At 35.2% G+C, this 23,335-nt stretch overlaps 1 protein-coding gene and 1 long non-coding RNA gene across 2 annotated transcripts; both read right to left on the reverse strand.

The window, feature by feature from the left end:
- Nucleotides 1–1,525: 1,525 nt before the first annotated feature.
- On the reverse strand, nt 1,526–6,742 carry LOC148788159 (uncharacterized). Its single transcript, XR_016065415.1, has 2 exons — nt 3,572–6,742; nt 1,526–3,433 (listed from the first exon to the last, which is right to left on the reverse strand). It is a non-coding gene; the product is annotated as an uncharacterized LOC148788159 (long non-coding RNA).
- Nucleotides 6,743–7,712: 970 nt separating this feature from the next.
- LOC105162143 (CBL-interacting serine/threonine-protein kinase 24) lies at nt 7,713–22,606 on the reverse strand. The gene is made up of 15 exons (XM_020693919.2): nt 22,322–22,606; nt 21,695–21,904; nt 20,762–20,824; nt 20,559–20,630; nt 20,058–20,165; nt 19,896–19,970; nt 19,741–19,794; nt 14,412–14,537; nt 13,755–13,844; nt 9,777–9,899; nt 9,471–9,590; nt 8,675–8,791; nt 8,314–8,370; nt 8,144–8,218; nt 7,713–8,032 (listed from the first exon to the last, which is right to left on the reverse strand). Exons 2-15 carry the CDS (start codon nt 21,857–21,859, stop codon nt 7,937–7,939), a joined length of 1,341 nt encoding a protein of 446 aa, XP_020549578.1. The 5' UTR covers nt 21,860–21,904; nt 22,322–22,606; the 3' UTR covers nt 7,713–7,936.
- Between the last annotated feature and the right edge of the window lie 729 nt (nt 22,607–23,335).

Genomic DNA, 23,335 nt, shown 5'->3' on the forward strand with positions numbered 1-23,335 from the left:
AAGCGGGCAAGAACCGTACCAGGCATTTCTGCTCATGTTATTTTCTCGTTGATAAAATCCAATTTTATCGGTGATATAATTGGATTCAAGCGATAATATCATTGTATCGGCGATGATATCGATATTATCGGTGATACGAAGTCACCTTAGATAATATATGTAATCAGGTATTTTATGGGATCAGCAAGGGCCTCTAGATATGTATCGACCATCAAGGGATGCGTCGTCAAGATATGGGATTATGGGCCAGATGCATGGCAGCAAATTAGCTAGTTAGGACTGAGCACGAAAACACACAAGGACATGTGAGCTGAGAACCTAGGCTAACACGGGTGTTATGGATAGGCGAGTGTACAGGCACAAGTGCTACATAGGGGGCAATCAGATATTGCGCAAGCAAGCTTCAGTGCCGAAGACATATGACGGGTAGTCGGTAAGACTTGCAATGGACGAAGGCTAGCCAAAGATTAGGTGTAATTTGAAATGCAACACGGACAAAAAATACATTCTGTTACGAGATAAAAATATCCGCTTGGACACGTGGTCACCTTCCTGTCCTGATCATGCCCACCCAGATACAAAAAGTGATACAAAGTAGGTTTCCATGTTGATTGGGAGAGATGAGGAGGGGTTGAGGATTTGGGAAGTTGAATTTTTTCTTTTTTATTTTTCCAATTCAATTTTGGTGATGTATTTGAAATTTGATTGGCAACGTTGGTTTTATTGTTGGAGTTTTTGGGAAAATAAAAGATTAAGAAGTAGATAAGTACATAAATTGCTGTGTGAATTCCAACTTTTTATTGAACTGATGAAGACTTTAAATACAGTTGAAACTCAAAATAGAAAAATGTAAATACGGTTTCATGTTTAACAACTTCCTAAAAATATGAAACAACTGCTGACTAGGTTATTTGAATCAGTCAAACAACTCTAACCAAGAAATTAAATTAATTTCAAATACAAGAAATAGAAGAGCTAAGAAATTCCAGCATGGACAAAATCTGCAGCAACTGAAGTACAACTTCAACACTCTTCCTTGCTTTGGTTGCTGCAGGCTCCAAGTTTTTCTCTAAGATATTCAAACTTGCTTCTTGGTAAAAGATTGGTAAAAATATCAGCAAGTTGCATTTTAGATTTGCAATAAGTCAAGCTAATTGCGCCTTTCTTTTGCACTTCTCAAACAAAAAAATAATTTGATGTTGAAATGCTAGGTTTTTCCATAAAAAACTAGATTGTTTTAAATAGAGATAGCAGCTTGATTATCAAAAAATACTTCAGTACATCCCTCTTGTTTCATATTTAAGTCTACCAGCACTTTTCTTAGCCATGAGCTTGACTTACAGCGGCACTAGCAACAGTGAATTCCGCTTCTGCTATAGACTGTGCCACTGTGTTTTGCTTTTTGTAGCTCCATGAGAATACACTTGAACTAAACAAGAAACAATGTCGTGAAGTACTCTTCAAATCATCAAGAGAGATCCTCCCCAGTCACTGTCAGAATATCCTTGCAAAACACATTCCCGACTTATGCAAAATTTAATTCCATAACTCAAAGTCCCTTCACATATCTCAGGACTCTTTTAGCAGCAGTAAGATGAGTTTCAGTTACACAATTGGTAAATCTAGACAGGAGACTTACTGAATGTAGGATGTCGGGCCTAGCAACTGTTAAGTACATTAAGCAACCAGCCAGACTTCTGTAAAATGTTTCATCAACTGGTTCAGCTCCATCTTCTTTGTCAGTTTTTCCTTCCGGCACATTAGAGTATCTACTTTCTTGCATTCATCCATTCTGAATTTTTTTAGAATTTCCTTCACATACTTCTTTTGTCCAAATGAATATTTCTCCAGCTTTCTGCTTTATTTCCATTCCCAAAAAGTAAGCCATTTCCCCTAAATCCGTCATCTCGAAAATTTGCTGCATATCTTCCTTGAATTTTTTTATAAGCTCTTCATTGTTTCCTGTAACCAGTAAATCATCGACATATAGTGAGACAACAATGAAGCTGAATCATGGCCTTTGATGTAGAGGATAGCTTCATTTAGACTTGTTTTGAAACCCAACTGCATCAAGTACTCATCAATTCTGCTATACCATGCTCTGGGAGCTGTTTCAGTCCATACAAGGCTTTCTTGAGCAGGTACACATCATCTTCTTACCCTTTCACCACAAATCCTTTAGGTTGCTCAACATAAATCTCCTCCTCCAAGAATCCATTTAAGAATGCTGACTTCACATCAAGTTGATAAACTTTCTAGCCCTTTTGAGCAGCAATTGCAATTAACAATCTGATTGTATCTAGTCTAATGACAGGAGCAAAAGTGTCAGAAACATCAACACCAAAAATTTGAGTATAACCTTTCACAACAAGCCTAGTGGTAGGTGTCGAATCCACCAAGAATAATTCCTACGAACACTTTTGTAGATGTGTGAGTAAGATCGAATCCACAGAGATTGGTTTTAAATTAATTCCTTCAAAAACGAAAATAATTAGGGGGAGTTTTGATTGGAAGAAGAATAAAACTAAAAAGCTAATAAAATTAGAAGAGATAAATATAAGAGAAGAGTATTCCAGTTAAAGATAGGATCACACTTAATTCCACGGTTGATCATAGATGCAAAGATAACAATTATTCATGATAGATAAATTGGTTATGGCAATTGGTACGACCTAACGACCTCACCTTTCCTTACCTTGTGGATAGTCAAGGAACGTCCATTGACTAAATCCCTAATCAGTAAACAACCTTGGGAACGTCCTCAAGATTTAATTTACCGACAGCATTAAGAACTAGAAAGGCCCAATTCTAACCAATAAATTCCTACGAGTATTTATTTAAGTTAGATTGTGCATTCCCCACAACATAATCGAAAACTTCTACATAATCAATTATGTTGTTTTACCACTAGTTATTGAACTAAACAAACAATTACGGATTTGAAAGTTCAATTGGCTAGGCAAATATTCTTGACAATAAATCAGATTATTTTTAATAAAAGCACAGAGAACAACACAAATACCAATATGAATAAAAGTAGAAAGCATAAATTAGATCTCACAACCCGTTGGATTTAAGCGTTCACCAAGTCTTCAACCGGAATGAGAGATTTAGCTAGACATGCTCATGGACGAACGCATGAAAAGCAAAATAATATAAAAGCGTAGAGAAATAAAAGAGTTCAAAAGTTGTCTCTTAAAATGAATTACATCACCTATTTATAATAGCTAGATACCTAGTTCTACTAGGATTAGAAGTAGATTCCTAGTTGAACTAAAAGACTTATAGAGGTAAAATTATAATCCTAGTTAAACTCTTCCTTCATCAGAGGTAGTTCAAGCAGCTCCAAACTCTTGCCAAAAATTGAGTTTGAGTCTTGTTTGAATTTCCATTTTGGTGCTTTTCTTCATTTTCCATTTCTTTTGTCCTAATGCTGCAAAATAATATTTAATTAGGAGCATTTGGTCATAAAATAGGATAAAATATTATATAAAATAAGCACAAAATGCGATCCTATCACCTAGTCTTGTTGATTGAACTATTAGAGTTCAACTTAGTTCTAAATACTCACTTTACTCCAATGCAGGGTCTTTTCACCAAATTCCATGTTTCGTTTTTTTCAATCATTTGAAGCTCTTGTTTCATTGTTGTAGTCCATTTCGGATCCTTTTCTTCTTCCCTGAAGTCTGTTGGTTCAAGCATAGCCACACTACATCTTTCGTAAATATCAAAGAGCGATCTCATAGCTTTAATTGGAATATCATCAACCAGCTTATCCTTGTCAAGTTGAAATTATGAAACTTGATCAGGAAATTCAATTACTTGATTTCATCCCAATTCCACTCATCATTCTCCATGAAATGAACATCTCTACTGATCAAGATTTTCCTAGTGTTTGGTTGGAAGATTCTGTAAGCTTTAGAGATTGAGTTGTACCTAATAAAGATCCCAGCTTCTATCTTTTTATCCAACTTATCTCGTTTTGTCTGAGGAACATAAACAAAACACAAGCATCCAAATACTTTGAGATTTTCAAACAAGGTTTAAAACCGTACCGGGCTTCATATGAAGTTTCTTCTGTGATAGCTTTTGTAGGAAGCCTGTTGAGAAGGAAACTGCAGTATGTGCAGCTTCTGCCTAATACTCCTTTGGCAAATTCTTCTCAAACATCAAACATCTTGCCATCTCAATTATGGTGCGATTCTTTTGCTCGCTAACTCCATTTTGTTTGGAGTGTAGAGAGCAGTGAGTTGATGTTCGACCCCTACTTCTTCACAAAAATGGTTAAATTGATTGGAGTTGTACTCCTTGCCATTGTCAGATCTCAAGACTAGCATTGTGACCGCTTTGTGTTTTTCAATCCATTGCTTGAATTTGAAAAAAATACCAGCAACTTTCAACTTGAATCTAAGAAAGTAGATGGAGAAATCATCAATAAAGATAAAAAAATATCTGCTGCCATTGAGAGATGGAGTGTTGTGTGGTCCAACCACATCCGTATTTAATCAATTGGGGCTTCTTAGTAGCTCTCAAAGTTGATTGTTTGAATGGAAGTCTTCATTGCTTCCTAGTTGACAAACTTTATAGACTAGAATTTCATATTCAAGACAAGGGAGAACTTGAACCAATTCCATCTTTTGCAAATTCACAACATCTTTATGATTGAAATGTCCCAGCCTCTTGTGCCAAACTTCTATATGACCTTTTGTCAAAGGGAATGCTGCTTACTCCTCCTCCAAAGGATCAAGTGCAAAACTTCTTCCTTTCATTTGTACGAATATATTGTTGTCATTTGCATCTTTGATCACACATTAATTGCTTTCAAATATAACTTTGAAACGTTTTTTAATCGACTGGCTAACACTGAATTTTTTTTTACTGATGTTAGGTACAAACAACACATCTTTCATAAACTTTGAACCTGAAATACTTTCAATTGCCACTGTGCCTTTTCCTTTGACTGTGATGTACTCTCCATTGCCAATCTTCACTTTGAAAACTGTAGAAGAATCCAATTCCCTGAAGAGATCGCGATCAATGTCATACGATTAGTGCACCCACTTCCAATCAATTACTTCTCACTTGAATTTGAGATTGCAAAGCAAGTGGCTACAAAAAGCTGCTCCTCTTCATGAGCAATTTGAGCAACATTTTTTTGTTGCGCATCTTCTTGCATGACTGTTTGCTACTGCTTATTGCTTCTGCAAATTCTTTATGATGCCCCATTTTCAAGCATTTTTCCAATTGCTAGTCTGGCTTTCTCCAACACTTCGAAGGTGGATGATTTTCTCTTCCACAATGTTTACAAGGAGGAAAATTTGATTTTGTTTCGATATACGTATTGAGAGAATCAAAACCTGAACTTCCCTTCTTAGAACTTTCAAATTTCTTCCCCTTTCCCCCATAACTCGAGCTTGCCTTCGTAGCTAATTCACCTTCAACAAACCTTTCAGACGGCCTTCTTTGTTCTTGTGCCTGTAGAGCATTTATCAATGCTGCCAAACTAATTTTTGACAGATCTTTAGAGTTTTCGAATGAAGAAATTGCAGCTTCAAACCTTTTAGGAATGGTAACAAGGATTTTTTCAACTAACCTAGAATCAGGAAATTCAGATCCAAATAATCTTACTTTGTTTGCTATTTTGAGTAGTAGTCTGTCAAAATATTCCTTCACTGTCTGTCTCCTTCATCTTTTGGTGCTCAAACTCCCTGAGATTTAAGGATTTTTATTTCTTTGATCCTTTTATCTCCTTCATACTCCTTTTTCAGGAAATTCCAAACTTCAAAGGCTGATTTCATAATTATGATTCTGAGAAGATCTCAAAAGAGAAAGCAGCAAATAACGAAGCCCTTGCCTTTGATTTTCTTGATTTCCACTCCTTGTGATTCTTGATTTACGTCATTGTTGGATTTGCAGGTAATGGATGAACTTCATAATCCTCTTCCACAGCTTCCCAGAGATCGTTAGCCTCCATCCTTGCTACCCCAACATGATAACAATCACCGTAAAAAATCGGTGGTGCGAGTTCCATGAATGGTATTTTTGAATCCATTGATTGAGGAGATAGATAAAATTTCAGTCACAGTTCCCTTAAGAAGAGACTCTGATACCACTTTCTTGAAGTTTTTGAGAAAATGAAAGATTAAGAAGTAGATATGAACATAAATTGCAGTGTGAAGTCCAACTTTTTATTAAACTGATGAAGACTTTAAATACAGCTGAAACTCAATACAGCAAAACGTAAAAATTGCAACTACACATGAATACGATTTCATGTTTAACAACTTCCTAAAAATCTGAAACTACTGCTGACTAAGAAAATTAAATTAATTTCAAATAAAAAAAATAAAACGGCTCAGAAATTCCAACACGGACAAAATCTGAAGCAACTCAAGTACAACCTCAACATTTCTTTTTCTTTTTTTGTTTTTTTTTTTTTTGTAGTCTGGTCTCCCTTCAAGGGGCATGAAGTCTTAAATCTGATGTGCACCCTGATCAAAGATTTTGTGAGGATACATTGATCTGCTTAGATGGCTCCACAAGGACTTAATTGCCATGGGAAGCTTGAGATTATTTGAATCAATGGATAAAAGGAGTAGTAGAACTGATCACCAACATTTTACATAAAAGAGAATGTGTTTATGATTGTTGAAATGCTTTCTTTTTATGGAATGAATGTCATTATTTTGTCGATACTAATGAATTACTCTATTTGTCACGATCATTTTATTACTTATACATATTCAATAGGATCTTGTGCATTTCCAACAACCTTCCACTTTAATATCAATCCAAAAAATATCACAATTTCATCCAATAGCAAATATCAACCCAACAATTGCTTATTGTCTGACAATGAATATACTTATATTAAGGTCAAGAGGGCACATTACTCTATAAAAGTATTTTAGAAAATTAAAAAAAATATCTAAAATTATAATTAATCCAAAAGAACATTTTTATTGGTTACACCAGAAAAGTTGGATGAAAATCTAATAAAGACTAGTGGATTAAGTTTGTTATTAGATGGTTGTTAAACTTGGGGTGGGATTATTTGTAATTTATTAAACAATGAGTAAATTAATTATGCCGAACCTCAAGGTAGGTATAATCTACCACTTTTATCATAACTTGTTTCTTTTCCGAGGAGCAAGAAACTCAAAATTCTGTTAGATAATACATGTCGGGTTTGAGCTTATCGAAAAGAATTTGAATCAAGCAGAGATGTCTAAACTGCACTTGAATACATTGTGCACACAACGAACCCCACAAACCTTATTGAAAAAATGTGTATCAAAATTTGTTTTACCCAGAAACAATGCATCAAGTCTAACATCTAAAAGACCCAACTCAAAGGAGGTGTTTATAGGTTTTGGGCATGCGTCTAACCATGTTAATATGTCCTATGTGATTTAGGACAAAATATAGACGCACAAGTACATGCTCTTGTCACAAAAAAGGAATAGGCCCCTAGTTAATTGTTCTTGACTTGTATAAGGCATTAGTCTGACGATAGATCAATAATCAATCGAAACCTAAAATGTCCTTACTGACTTATTTGGCCAAACTTTTGAATTTATGTTCGAAATAATTATTCCCATAATAACAAACAGCATAACAAATGACATGATTTGACAAAATCAATATAAATATTTAATCAAGAGATTAGACAATTTTTCTATACTTATTTTAGCCAACTAGACCATTAAATGTAAGCAAAAATTCTTAAAGATTTTCATATATTATCACAGTACGTGCATTCTTTTATTAGACTGTACATCTACTTACAACAAACAACTCTTACATGTCAGCAGGAAACCAGAGTCTCCAAATAACAAGTTATACATAGCACACCAAAAAGGGCACAACCCCTTCACCTAAAACATGTACTTGGCACTGCTACACCGACTGATTTGCTTCATACCCTAGAACTGGATCAGCAAGTCATTGTTCTAAGCAAAGCCGAACCTGGCGTGGCTTCCTTTGGTCTCCAAATGATGTGATCAAGCATAGCACAGAAATTCTTGTAGAACTGCAGCAAAAAGTCGGAAAAAAAGACAGTAAGCAGTTGATCATACTGGAGTATCATATACATCACTGAATTTTGCGTCACAAGTTAGATTAGAATGTAATGCAAGTAGACCTTGTGGTATTCGAGGGTGTCTCCAGCTGCCTTACGAACATCCACCATAAAAAGGGATGGAGCGACTTCAAAAACCTTCGAAGTATAAATAGGAGAATCAGTTGTGTGGTACGAGAACTAGAAATTGCAGAAGTTTGGCAAGGTACAGTAAATTGAAAGTTAAAACTTACCTCTAGCACGACAGCAAACTGACCTGCCCTATTAGCAGATACACCTTCAAGTCTTGTCTGTTAAACATAGTCATTGGAAAGAATTAGCTGCCCTGATTGAAGAAATCTAATCCTAGACCAGATCTTAATCGCAGATAATTTAGTGCTAAGCCCATCAAGTAGCATAATGGGTAATACAACAGATACAAGATAGTCAAAGTATCAAATTCAAGGCTTCTCTTAAGAACACACACAGAAGAAAAGAAAGGAAAAAGAGGAATTCGATACTTCATCTGAGTAATCTCTTCTAGTCAGCAGACAAAAATGGAACACTGGTTAATTGTTATAGCATTTCATCAGAGAATTTGAGGGAAAAGTAGACCTTGTAATTGCGTGTGTGAACCTTGAGTCCCAATGATTGTCCAGCTGCCTCAATTGCAGCGACTATAACTTTTGCAGGTTGTCGAGAAACAAACCGAGTCTGCCTTTTGACATAATCCTGTATATAGGCATAGATAGATTCTAACATCCAGATAACAAAAAGAGGTTTACCCTGTGGAAGGAGGATAAAGAAAGAAAGAAAGAAAAAAACACTTGACACCATATAAAATTGGCGGATATCATATCAACGAATGGTGATTCGAGAATGGGAGTAATGCCTCCAAATAAAACACGACTAGTGATTACTTGAATGGTGATTTGGGCGTACAAAATGACTTGAAGCTATGGTGACTGTATGGCTGATTTCTTGTGCATGGGTCAAGAAAACACTGCACATTTAGAGAGACTTCTCTAAAAGAAGATATGATTACTGGCATTAAAGCTCTGAGCAGCCTGGACACAAAAGCTATATTTTTATTTAGTTTAATGTGCATGCCATAAATGTTAGCACAGGGTAGTTTAATTCTATTTTTCAACGCATTCCAACGGATTTAGGTTGGCATACATACCATCTTCCACAAGAAAATAGCAACAAGAAGCTTTTTTAATGTTTTTATTCAGTATGGAGGTGGCTACATGAAGGATGGCTCAAAGAGGAGCATTAAATATTCTATCTCACAGCCATGCGGGACAAAGCTAGTTTTTTCTGAACTGTCTACCTAACAGTCAGATTCAGAAACCCATTCCTACATACAGATTCATATCATTGGTGTCATATCATAGTTATATCACCATACCTGCCGCCTGTCAAACAAGGCTGACAAATTTAACCCTTGAGAAAGTGTAATCATCTCAAATGCATTCATTATCAGAGGGCCATTGCCATTATTCTCAGGTTCCTCATTCACGTATTTGTCCTGCACTTTCAACGAACAGAAATATTATGTAGAATGAAGAGAAAATGAATCGGCACAGAGAGAATTATTTTCTTTCTCTGCAAGCATTTTAGTTAGAAATGGGAAGCAACAGCTATAGAGCAAATGATAGCTTAAAACACTGAAGCTACGCAAGCATTAAATCATCCAAGCAGAACAAGATCCAACCTCAATGTCATCAAAAACGGCACGAACATCATCCAGATTCACCACTTCATCTTCTCTAGGTCTGACAGGCACATAATTTTTCTGGAACCATGGGTCTTTTTTTATGCCTTCAATTTTAATTCGCTGCAAAGATACTGTTTTAGTCAAAATGACTAAGCCCATCCAAACATGATATAGTTAAGATCTATATGGATCAAGATGGAACACCAGAACTTTTTTCCCACAAAACATGAGAATCTTGTTAATGGAAGAGTTGCAGAATATTCCAGAAGTTTCAGAAGGATGAAATGAAATGGACAAATACCAAGAACTGTAGATGTAGGATGACAAATGGGTGGACCAGATTGAGTTCGGGTATGAATCCAAACGGATCGGGATAAAGAAGAGCCATTGGTGCGTCCAAGATGCATACATCTAATCGAATAATATAACAACAGACTATTTATCAGGTTATTTATATAAATTATATTATATCAAATTTTCCAATGAATATAACAAACTTACACTTAATTGATGCATCATTTGTGGATCCAAAATGTCTCCAATTTGGATTGCGAATCAATTAGATCCTATCTTATCAGGATACTACATGTACGAGCTTATGTGACATTTCATTCTCTAATGCGTATAACTCTAAGCTAAATAATTTATAATCACGCAAACTACAAATTGTAAATAGCTGTACTTCTGTGATTAGGTCCAAAATGGACCCATCAAGTTTGGATCTGGATCCACCAAGTGCATCTAAATAATTGAAGATAGTTACAGCCTCTCCAAAGATTTAGTCTAGCTACTAGGTAGATTCTCTTGGGTTTATAGAACATTACATCCACATCAGATGATGCTTATTTTTCTCCCATATAACCGGCCATTATCCTCCGTAAGGAAAAAGTTGAGAAGTTGATGTCAGCCAAAACTATATTGAAAATGCAATTCTAGTTTCTACATCATTAAAGTATAAAAGATGGGAAGTTTTCACCCCCTTGAAGTTCTTCCAACTAAATAAATACCACCCTTGAAGTTTGTCTAATACTTAAATCCCCTTTGAAGTTAGAGTTTAAACTAAGTCGCATTGCAATTTAATTTTCAATTATGTTCCACACCAAAGTTAAAGAATGTCTAGATTATCTAAAGTAACATATTATAGTACTTGAAAAATTAGTTTGACATGTCTCCTATATTGTATTTTCTCGGTCTTTCACCATTCTAGATTAACAAGCATCATCAGGTAGTTGCCGCCATAACATGAGCAACTTATCTACTATTATGCCAAGAGCCCCACTTTGCGATGTTAATTGATTTCTTAGTCTTGACACGGAGCATTATTTTGGCGAGTGATGATGGAGAGGACGCGACGGTTTGAAGCCTAGCTCTAAATTCAAGTGCAGTGTTACAAACCTACATTTCATTCTAGATATTTTGCTTTCTGCATATTTAAAAATGTCTTCAAATGTATAGGATATTTGTTGTTTTTCTTGGATAAACAAGTAATCTAATCGTGAACTAAAAATTCTCAAGGATGATAGCTGTTATTTAATAAAACCTGAAGGAGGTCTTTTAATTTGACTAAACCTCAAGGGCAAATTCTTGCCATCCACAGGGCAAAAAGGCTATTTCATGGAAAATGATAGAGTTTGCTAAAGGCTATTAGTCCATAGGAAGTGGATACAATTCCAAAAACTTGAGGATGTAACATTAATTAAACTAAATCTCAAGGGATGTTTTGCTATTATTCCAAAAAATTTGGCAAAAGACCCAATAGATCTAGTACCAAATAGAGCTAATTGGCAATCTTGTACTATATTGACAACCCTATGTGGATTAGATTAGCGTGTTCTTCATAAGCAAATAAACATACAGGTCTCTAATCATGAAATTTGAGATGTCATGCGGTCCCGAAGAACATATTAACAGAAATTGCCTCAATCATCTACTGCTACACGGAACCACATAGAATGTCAGAAATAAAATTTCAAAAAGTAATTCTCTGTCAATACCTTCTCGATTTTAAACTTTACAATTTTAAAATTCAAGATTGCATTACTAATTCTTACAAAATAGGATAAAGAAATTCAGCTATTGAGAGAATTATTCATAGCTAATCTACGATCCTTTGATCTAATTATTGAATTACATACCATAATATTCATATCATGTTCCTGCTAAATGGTCCTAGCTCCGTCCTATACTCTTCCTAGATCTTTCTGCAACATGATTGAGGTAACTATCGAGTTTCATTAGAGAGATGCACTAAGATATCTAACTGTATCGTGCTGAATATCTTCAATATGAATTAAAATTAATGTATGATGATCTTCGTATAAAATTGCAATTTTTTACCTGGATAAAAACAATTCTGAAGCACTTACATTTTTCATATTAATCCTAATAACTGTAACTAATTATCTATATGAATGGATTAGTCCAAGGGGAAGCAATCTAAGAACATAAAGCAACCAGCAAGAAGTATAACGATTAGCATGGTAACAATGCTACTAAAGGACTAAACTGCCGCAAATGACCACTTCTTAAATGACAGGAGCAAGCAGGCTTTAGTTTTTGATGAATGATTGAGATAATACATAATTAGTTTGGTTCGACTTACTATATCTTATTCTCAACAAACTGGGAAATGCTAGGTCTAATATTAGGGTTACAAGATGAATAGCAGAGCTGATGGATTCAACATAAGCGGCCAAATGTAATACTTCTAGCATAAAATCAAGTGAGTTATGGCTCTAACCGCTCTGATTGGCTTCCAGGCTGAATTATATCCATAATTTAGTCCAATCTTGAATTTCTTGAGGAAAATGAAAGTGCAAAAATGATATCTAGGAAAACTGATTCCTTGTTTGTTTTCTTTCTATTAAAGAAAGAAATAATTCCAAAACTTTTTTAACACAGTTTATATCATTTAAAATAAAAGACATTATGTATGAAGAAAGACATCTTCCTCAACTCTTAATATAAATGAGAAACTTTCTGTCTTCTTCCTGAACCAAGCACAATAGTTTCTCAGTCTTCCTCTTAATAGAAGTTAAGCTCCAAAAAGAGTCTCCATATGATTCTCAATGATGAAAGCTGCAAAATGAATTTGTAATAGATGTTGACTCAATTCTATCATTCAACTAACTTGTTGCTTGCTCAACTGGAGGGCCGAGGACATGGCAGACATACTTTCTCACTTAGAAATTCAAAAAAAATAGTATCTCATAATGGATCCAGCTTTCCTTAAATATATCACAAACCAGGCTGGATTTTATCAAGCAATTTCAAACAAATTTAAGTTTCTCGACTCTAATGATCGAATGATGCTTTTATAAGAAATAACACGAATAGCAGACACCTATTCATGTTAAAAATTCCCTGCTTTTTTCTTGTAATGCGATCACATTGATACCGTATGACGAGGTTAATGTCATCTGGTATTGTGCTCTCAAACTCTGTATTGGAGAGATTTAGAGTAAAGTACTTAAAATTTTCCAGATTTCGAGCACAAGTATTACTAAAGCTAGATTTCCTTCATTACCCTAAGAAGTAAGGACATTACATAATTTTATTTTTGAAACTCTGGCATTAGTCCTATGTTATATTTCATAATTTGCAAACGCTGCAATGCTTACATTGTCATTCAAACAAACCAGATCAGATATTAATATTTCAGCATCAAACATTCTAGAAGCAAATCGATTTTTTTAATTGTTTGTCATCATTTGATATTCCATGGTTTCATCATGGTTGTGGTTACTCTGGTGATTCCACACATCAAACATTCCATCTATGTAAAGCTCACACCTCCACTAATCATGCTATTAGTAATTTCACAAGGCAAAATAAGACAAAGAAGTGGAGACTTGAAGCGGACATTTGGAACAAAGAAAATTAAAACAGTGTAATGCTTGAGAGAATGCCAAATAAAGAGATAAATAGATTCCACGGCCTGTAAACATTTAGATAGATCATGGTTTTTGTACTCACAGTTTCAGGATTCGGGTCAAGGATTTTATGAATCAATGATGCTGCAGCTGGAGAAAACCAAAATGGACATGAAAACTGTGCAGCGTTGATCTGTGCAACAACAAAGCGATGAGAACATTTTAATGCGACCAGAGTAGCTTATAACAGCAATTCTAGAGGAAGGTTGAACAATGTCAATGAAATGCATATGAAACTAACAGATTATCAAGGCATGCTATTAAATGCCTGAAAACAGAGAGCACGCACAATGACACTGGCACACAATGTAGAACTCAGTTTCCAGGTGGTAGCTCATCCTATTCAGTTCAGGGCAGTATCCATAACACATATCATCTTTTTGCAGCTTGTGCCAATGTTGTGCGTCTAGAATGGACTTAAAGTCCCGAAATGCAAGACTACTAAACATACAAAGGGAGCTACTGTAAAGCTTACATGCAAAGTATAAATGTTAAAAATCTTTAGAATGTCAGGAATAAGGTAAGATTGGAGTTACTTAAATGAAAAACCTTAAATCCTACTTGAACAAGGAAATGAGCGAAGCTTCCAAAATATAATGTTTTCAGATGTAAGCAAATGAATTTTAAGATCCATGATACAGATCCATGCCCACATATAAAACATGTGCAACATTCAAAAGGTAAGGATGAAGATATTAACCTTGTTATACAAGGACAGAAGGTCTATCTCCTCAAATGGTAGATATCCTGCCATCAAAACAAAAAGGATCACGCCGCATGACCAAATATCAGCAGTAGCACCATCATAACCTCGGTGGCTTAGTACCTAAAGATATTAGATACAAGACACTAAGATATCAACAAAGGAAACATGTTTTTTCTCCAAGGACAGCAGATAAAATAACAAAAGATGTACAAGCTACTGATTACGAAATTTTGTAGCAAACATAAGAAAAAACAAACTGCTTCTTGCAAATAATTTGATGATCAATAGAACAATGGATTATTTTTGCTGGCCATATAAATACAATTGGACAAAGTTGCAACAAGCGGAACATCATATCTATCAGAGAACAAATTAGTTAATCAATTTATCTGAATAGGCTTACTTATAAACCAACATTTCTCACCCTGCCACAACATCCACAAGTCACAACATTCATTTGTTGGATACAGCAGATAAAACAAACAGCAAATGCTTGTAAAACCAGAGGGATAAATCCTAGACACTCTATATTGAGTTACAAGTTCTGCTGAATGATATGTGCTAACTATATCTTCCATAAAAGTTTAACAGGGAAAAATGAGATCATTTACATTCATATTACTGCATAAGTTAGCAATAGTTGAGTTGTGGATTCAAGCTAGCAGTTGACTGTATCCCCTTTCATTATAAAGTTTTGAAATGGGTCTATTTCAAAATACATTATCTGTCACATATTAAAGAAACCGTTATCTCTTTATCATTTCATCTATATAAAAATCAAAAAGGCATTGCACATTTACATATTAGAAACAGCAAGTACAAATTAATCAGACTAGGTAACATAGTACTTCTTTTATCATATGCGGTAAAAAGTGGAAACCCACGAGAGAACCTGTTAGCAAAATAATAATGGTAAAACAAATGTATAAATTTGTCAACATAAACTATTTAACATAACAAAAAACATATTTTCGAAATTAGTTTTCCAAAAATGAAACTACAGCCGACATTTAGGGGAAAAACCAGTAGTTCTCAGTATAATAGCCTTTCCCAGATGGTGGCGTAAAGGTGGTAGGTTAAATGACAGCAGTACGTGTGTGTATAAAAGCACATGTCACCATAGATGTACATATTATGAAAGGGAGAGAGAGAGAGAGAGCGATTGGCATCATGGCACTAGTCTCTGCAACCAATATAGCACAAAAGAAAGTAAGATAAAGTCAGTGGCAGACAAAAGAAGGTAGGACAACTAAAAAGTTGAGCACTTGGATTTGATTCCAGATGTTAAATGACTAACAAAATTATCAGCATACAAAGATTAGCAGCTCAACCTCTGCAGTCTGCAGTGATGTGCAATAGACAATTGTTTTAAACTTGCATATTTACAGAGGTATCTTCTGCAATTAGTAATTGTCTGCAAAACTAATTAAGACTATTATGTTGAATTTGGGTAAAATGCGTCTCATTTTCCTCCTACCCCCTCTCTGCCCCACCACCTTCTCTTCTTTATGGATCCTTCCCCGCATCTTGCTCTGACCTTTTAGCTCCTAACACAAATTTTTCTTTGGGTCCAAGTATTGGTGAGATTCACACCAATTCCAGTTGGTCCAACCTAGTTGCCCTGTGACTCAATTCAACAATTCCAAGAGCCTAGTTGCTGAAAATGCAAGTTCGAGAAAGCAAATTGCAGAGCTTTCTCCAATGGTCATTAATGTTACCTCTGGTCATGGAGCAGAAAGAAGTTCTCATGGAGATGCCATCACAAATAGCCGTGACGCTTCCTGCCGTGGTTGAATCCTGGGAATGGTAAACTCTTGAACGTGAAGATCTCATTCTAGATTTGATCAAAATCAGACACCTAAAAGTTTCCTTAAAAGATGGTAGTATGGAAAATCCTATGTCCCCACTCTGATCCTTAAAGAAAAGCTCCAGATTCTTGTCCCAAACCTTCCTTTAATTTGGGATTCATTGAAGCGGAAATCAATGTTGGGAAATTGTTTGTTCTTCCTGTAGAAGTCATAGAAAAGGTAGATCCTTGGTGGTCATCTTGTTGGATATTACATTGAGCAAAAACTTCCTTCGTTGATGGCCACCAGTATTTGGGTTTCTACTGGTTTGATTGAAGTACTGGCTTATGATCGGGGTTTCTTTTTCTTTCACAATAATCAAGCTGCAAATCTTTCTAGAGGCAGGTCCTTGGCTTTTTGCGGTAGACCTCTAATCCTCCAATGATGACACCCCAGAATTTCTCTCTCTAAAGATTCACATCCCACTGAAAATCAGCAAAGAATTAGCTGTGCTTGATTAAGTGCGGAAGTCCACTTTAGTGAAACTGATGTGGATTATCAATGAAAACCCAAATTGTGTCTTTTCTTTGAGGTTTTTGGCCACAATGAGGAGGATTGTTCCTTCAAGTATCCTAAGGGGTGTAACATGGTAATGAATCTTTCTCCTGGTTCTGATGAAAATATCTCTACAGCATATCATTTTCCCTTTAGCCCAAATCATCGGGATTGTACTACAGATGACCCAGAAAATTGTGGAATTCTGATTGCCCTGGTGCCTGTGATCCTTCTATAGATTTTCGCACTGCTACCATTATCATGCCCTATTTCTGGTCTAAATCATGGTGGTTGTGATTCAGATAAACTTGATAACAGTAGAACCCGTGGTAATCTTGTTTCTTTCAGCTTTCAGACCAATAGCTACGGTGTACACTGAAAAGTTGGTATCTTATTCCGCAAATAATCTCCATACTCTTTCACCTGTCCAAAAGGATCCTAAAGTTACAAGTTTTCACTTGTAACTCTGTCAAATTAATGATTACCCCAGATTCCGGCGCATCTTAACAGTTCTACAACTCTTCTCAAACTTTCTTCAAACCTCCTTTATTGGGGGGTTTGGGATCTTCTTAATTCTATACTCAATCACCTTGTTGTCACCCTCTGGTTTGCTGCCCTTTTAGGAGCTTCAACAGTTTCTTGAAGCAAAATGCTATAAAGAGCTTAATCAATAAACATAGGATGGCACTTGTTGGAGTCCTTGCGACTCGTGTCTCTTGCTAATTACGATCCTACTGCGGGAAAAAAACTTTTGGTGAGTGGAATCACGCTAATCATAACTGGAACGTTCTTGGAAGAATTGTAGTCTCTTGGGATATGACTATTTGTAGGTACTTGACATGATTGATCAAATTATTCATTGTAGAGACAAAGTAATTCATAAGAATATCACTTTTGTTGCCTCTTTCTGTGTATGGTTTGAGTCATGTGTACTTAAAAAGATCAATATGGAAGGATATTGAAAATCACTCCACACTTTTCAGACTCTATGCATGGCCTAAACAATTGCTTGAACAATGCTTGCCTGGATGATCTGAAATCAATTGCCCTAAATCTCACCTGGTTTAGAGCCACAATGTTGAGAATAGAATTCACAACAAGCTTGACAATCTTCTTGTTAATGAGAAGTCAGAGGACTGCTTTTGTTCTCTGAAACTGTAACTTTTGCCACTCGATGTATTTGATAAGACTGCTATAATAGTTCAAATTTTACCAGCAATTCATGATTTATTCTTAATTGCTCAAAGTATGAGATTTACTTTTGGGGTAACCCTTCCAATCATGGAAGACATCTCTGGCATCTTTTACTTCTCAGGAAGTACTCTCTGAGTCTCTCCATGAGATATCTTGGTGTTCCATTGATCAGTTCTAAGCTCAAAGACATCTACTACAAAGCCTCGTTGATGGACATACTTAATGCAAGAATTAGATCATGGACTATCAAATCCCATCTTAAAGTAGAAGTATTCAACTGGTTCAACCTGTTTTATTATCTTTATCCTTACAGAAAACATTTCTAGTAACATTTACAGTATCTTGAAATCATTTTTCAGGGGAGATCTCGTAATTCTAGTGGCAAAGTTGCATCGGTTAGAGTTTATTGTCTTCAGAAGGAGGAGAACCTGGACTTAAAACTGACCTGAGGGGAATAAAGCATCAATTGCTAGACACATTCGGCGTATTCTATCTAAGGACTCAAAGCCCATATGGAGAAACGGGTAGAGCTAGATCCTTGAAATATAGAGATTTTTGGATTGTCGAACCACCAAGTAGTTGCTCTGGGCATGGCTGAAAATTCTTAAGCTCAAAGAAGAGGTCTGATATTGCTTTAAATTTGGCTCTAGACTGACACATTTTTCTGGTGGATAATTAGCTTCCTAGCAGTCTCTTATATTTCTCAATCTCCAACAGGCCCATCCTTTATCCATGGGAGTAATTGGACATGGCCTATGGATTTGTATCCTCTTGTTGATTATAATTCTAATTCATTTCCTTATTACCACCGTTATCGAATCTATCAAGACAAAGTTCTTTGGTCTCTTTGGGATTATGAGCCTTTTAGTGTGAGTAATGTTTGGGATTTCTTAGATCTAATCAACCTATTGCTCGTTGCCAATTCAATTGTCTGGTTCGCTAAAGCAATCCAATGACACCCATATATTTTTTGTTGTTGTGCTTCCCAAGTTGAGTACACAAGAAACATTGTTGTCTTCTATGGATGCAATGTTGAGGATCATGACCACTTGCTTTTCTCATGCCTGTTTGCTTTCAGAATCTGGAAGATCATTATTATTATGTATTTATTGTATCCTATGGCAAGATATATTTTGGGATCAAACTGCATAGTGGATGGGGACTTCTGCTGGCACAGTAGTCTCCAGCATCCGATATTAGATTGTTATTTCGAGAAGTTTATTGCATTTGCAAGAAAGAACTTAGAGATACTACAAAAGTATTTACATTAATCTAGGATCTATTAGAAAACGTTCATTTGGTTAGATGCAGACTACTTCTGCTCAAATTTCCACCAAGATCGCAAACTGAATATTGGTTATGCAGTGGAACTTGACATTTAATGGCATTTGGAATCACCTCTCAAGTGCTCTTGTGTAATTTCTTACTAGAGTTGGGAATGATTAAATCTGCTTCTTGGGACCGCTGCCTAAGTGCCTAGGATTAATGTACTTGCTTGGCTTTTATGTGTTTCAATACAATTATCTTACCCGCAAAAAAGAGGGGCAAAAGAAAAGGACTTAAAGGCTAAACTGTGCACAATAACTTTTCCAAAAATAGCATGCACTCTAAGGTGCTCTACTCAAATAAATTTGGTTTATGGCTTCCCACAAGGACATAAGAACTTTGAAAATAACCAAATGACCATTCACGTCCTAAGAAAATCAGAAAATTAATGCAGAAAAGAAAGCTGTGTGCGTTGCTTAAATAAGTCGTATCAAACTTATAGCATGTAATGAAAATCATACCTCAGGTGCAACGTAATTAGGAGTCCCGCAAGTTGTATGAAGAAGATCAACTCCCTGGACATTGGATTTAGTAAAGATGAGAAAAAATGCAAACACAGTGAATTTATCACCCCAAAGTAACTGGAAACATCTAATTCGAAATGTAATGTGCTTACTTTTTGAGGCAATGCACTCAGTCCAAAATCAGAAACCTTCAAGTTTCCTTCAGAATCAAGCAGCAGGTTTTCAGGCTATACATACAGTTTATCAGTCACAATTAGGATCCTGAGAAAAGTAATGGTTACCAAACTCAATCATCATTAAGGACTGTCCAACACCTTTAAGTCACGGTGATACACGCCCTTGCTGTGGCAGTGCGAAACTGCATCAATGAGTTGTTGAAAGTATCTTCTTGATTCATTCTCAGAAAGCCTGCCATGATGAACCTGAGCATCCAGAAATACATGAAGGGCAGCCAGTCATGATATAGTCATAAAAGAACCACACATAAAGATTCTACCTTAAAATGTTTGTGGTGGATATGTTGGTGATGGTACTTCAATCATAGTTTCTCTATGATCGTAAGGCTATGGGCACAGATATACACATGTATAGAAATGTTTGCTCGCAAATGCATCTGCTCAGTACCCTTCCTTACCTTATATCCTCATTCAAGTACAAAGACAACCCACATAATAAATAAGTCCACACTATTGAGTAGTGTTTCAGATTTATATCAAGGTAAATGAATGCTTTTCTATTTTCCCTGTCATAATAAATGGCGGCAATACTCACTATCAATAATTAAATAAGAAAAGACACTTTATTAAAGTACTTACAATTTTATCAAAAAGTTCTCCTCCAGTCACAAACTCAAGGACTATGTATATTTTTGCTTGGCCGGCTAAAACCTAGAGAGCAGACGAAAATGAAATTTCAGCAAGAAAAAACAGCAGATCCTCATTGAAAGAACTATGGCAAAACAGATATTCAAGTGAACTTCTAAATCATTCTAAATACATTATAAGCAGCTTAACCATACCTCATGCAGTCGGACTATGCAAGGATGTCTGACAATTTTCATTATGGAAATTTCTCGTTTTATCTGGTGACCAACTTAAATAAGTTAGTAGAGACTTGATATAGAAGGAAAAATTCAAAATAACAGAGAAAACCTGATTCTAAAGTACATCACACAATAGTATAATGGGATCCAGATTTAAAGGAATACCATAGCTTCACCATCATAATACCATAAAGTAAGAGTTTTCTTACTTGCTAGGAATGCAGACTTTATCATGAACTTTCTGTGTTTGAAATAGTAGACCACTGCTTCATAATGTTTGTGCCACCTAAACAAGGCTATAGTGTGTGCAGCCTCTCGACTTTTAAACGAATCTTATAGTTCGAACCCAAAATCTAAAAAAGGAAAAATCCAGAATATATGGGAGATGTGTAATCCACAAATTAAGTAAGTTGAAATGGAAGAAGAAGACATTTTCTTTTACACCCAAGGGATGTGTCAGCTATTCATGGCAATCTGGCATGGGTACCTTGAAATTTCAGTTGTTCCATATGAATTTCAGCTATTATTACCTTACCATTGTATTGCTTGATACTTCACATAAAGAATGAAAAGTTATCAATTCCCATTTGTCAAAACCTCTTTGGACTTCAGCAGATTTTAGTGAACTTCTTCAAAGGATGAATAAGAAGAAGCAGCCTTACTCTTAGGGAACATATATTACCTCTGTAATCCATGTCCAATTAGTTATGTAACCAAAACAATGAACAATGTGAACTGATAATTTATTTACTGCTGCTATGAAACGTTATTAACACTTACGAAGATAAACAACAAATTCATGCAGATCCAACCATAATATAAGTCCCTTTTACCCCAAATAGAAGAATTCACAAAAATAGGACAAAGGAAACTTGGTGACCATAGCCAAAAAAAGAAATAAAGTAATACCTGATCAACCATTTTGTGTTTGAGAATAGTACTCTTGGCCAAGACTTTGATAGCCACGCTTTCACCGGTCTCCGTGTTCCGTGCAAACTTAACTTTTGCGAAAGTTCCCTCTCCAATGGTTCTTCCAACCTCATACTTGCCAACTTTTCTCTTCACAGCCTTCATTTTCTATTTACAACGCTCATTTCACACAGCAGTTTCAAAAATTGCCTACTTGAACAAACATGAACAGCTTCATCGCACAAAAAAGCTAACTTGAACTTCATTGCACAAAAGTAAAAAGAATCGGTAAATAGCAATGATCATAAGCCACTAGCTCACAGAAACCCACAGCAAGACAACAAATTAAATTTTCAGGCAGACCTCGTTTTTCAACCAATCTCCGAAATTCCTTAAAACCCAATTGATCACAGCGCACACAAGAGAATTTATCCCAAAATCAACACATGACGGAAAGAAAAAAGACCCAGAATTACATGAAGAAAACAAAATGAAATTTTCAGCCGCTGATGCCGCCGCCTCATCAAAATTAGCAAAAAAAAAAAACAGCAACAGAATTGCAATAATAATCGGATAGAAAATTAAAACACTACAATAACATTCGCGACGTAAGAGAGGAAATTATACCGTTTATACAAAACTAGACCACCCGGAAACAAAGAACGAGATCCGATCGCCGAGCTGCAGCTGAATTATCGATCAACGGCAGTAACTTCACCAAGCCTAACCAAATGCAGAGAACTAGAGAATGACAAATTTTGTCCAATCAAATCAGGAAAAAGATATACATATGTCGTCAACTAATTGTGAATATTCAGTAGTCCCCCATGATCCAATTTGTGATGTACATCCTCCAACTTTTGATCACCCTTGTTTTTACACGAACGAAATTCCCAATTGATATAAAAAACTCATCATGTAAATTTAACTTCTTGTTCTCGTTTGGATTATTTTTATTTGAAGTGATACAACTATTATTAATTAAAAGTGTGAATAGCAATTTATTCTTGTGATATTAAAAATAAGCACATTATACTTTATGAAAAAAATATAGCAATTTACTCATTTATATTTTTTAAAATGAAGCAATTTACTTCCTTATACAGGGAGGTAAATTGCTTCATTTTAAAAATCATAAATGAATAAATTATTGTATTTTAAAAAATATATGAAGGTAAATCGCTATTTATTCTTTCATAAAGGGATAATTTGCTTGTTTGAGATATCACAAAGGGGTTGCTTACATTTTTTTTCTTAATTAAAATAATTTTTATAATTATTTCTGTAGAATATATTAATATTAAATAAATACAATTACAATAATTATATCGTCATCAATAATATTAAATAAATAAAATATAAACAACATATATTATACAGTAGATAATATATTATTGTGAAATATAATAACATCCCACGACCCACAAAATGGATCGGGGTTACACATATACATTTGACTAGTCTCTTTAAATTCTAGTTTATCACATAACAAAATTAGATGCTACTTTTTATGAAATTTCTATGTTTATCATGTTTGAATAAATTAGTTAATTATTTAATTTGGGTTCAAATCTTTTTTTATTTATTTTGGTAACTTAAGTTTTAAAAGATTGAATTAGTTATTAATTATTCAAAATGTAT

The sequence above is a fragment of the Sesamum indicum genome, linkage group LG5, assembly GCF_026168435.1.
Source record: "Sesamum indicum cultivar Baizhima isolate 11 linkage group LG5, ASM2616843v1, whole genome shotgun sequence".
NCBI lineage: Eukaryota > Viridiplantae > Streptophyta > Magnoliopsida > Lamiales > Pedaliaceae > Sesamum > Sesamum indicum.

What these genes read in the sequence shown, in the direction of transcription:
- LOC105162143 (XM_020693919.2), bottom strand. Translation starts at nt 21,859, where the DNA reads ATGAAGGCTGTGAAGAGAAAAGTTGGCAAGTATGAGGTTGGAAGAACC. An exon ending in GCATAGTCCGACTGCATGAG is followed by an intron (nt 20,631 to 20,761) that starts GTATGGTTAAGC and finishes TCTGCTCTCTAG; the next exon opens with GTTTTAGCCGGCCAAGCAAA. An exon ending in TTGACCCGAATCCTGAAACT is followed by an intron (nt 9,900 to 13,754) that starts GTGAGTACAAAA and finishes GTATCTTTGCAG; the next exon opens with CGAATTAAAATTGAAGGCAT.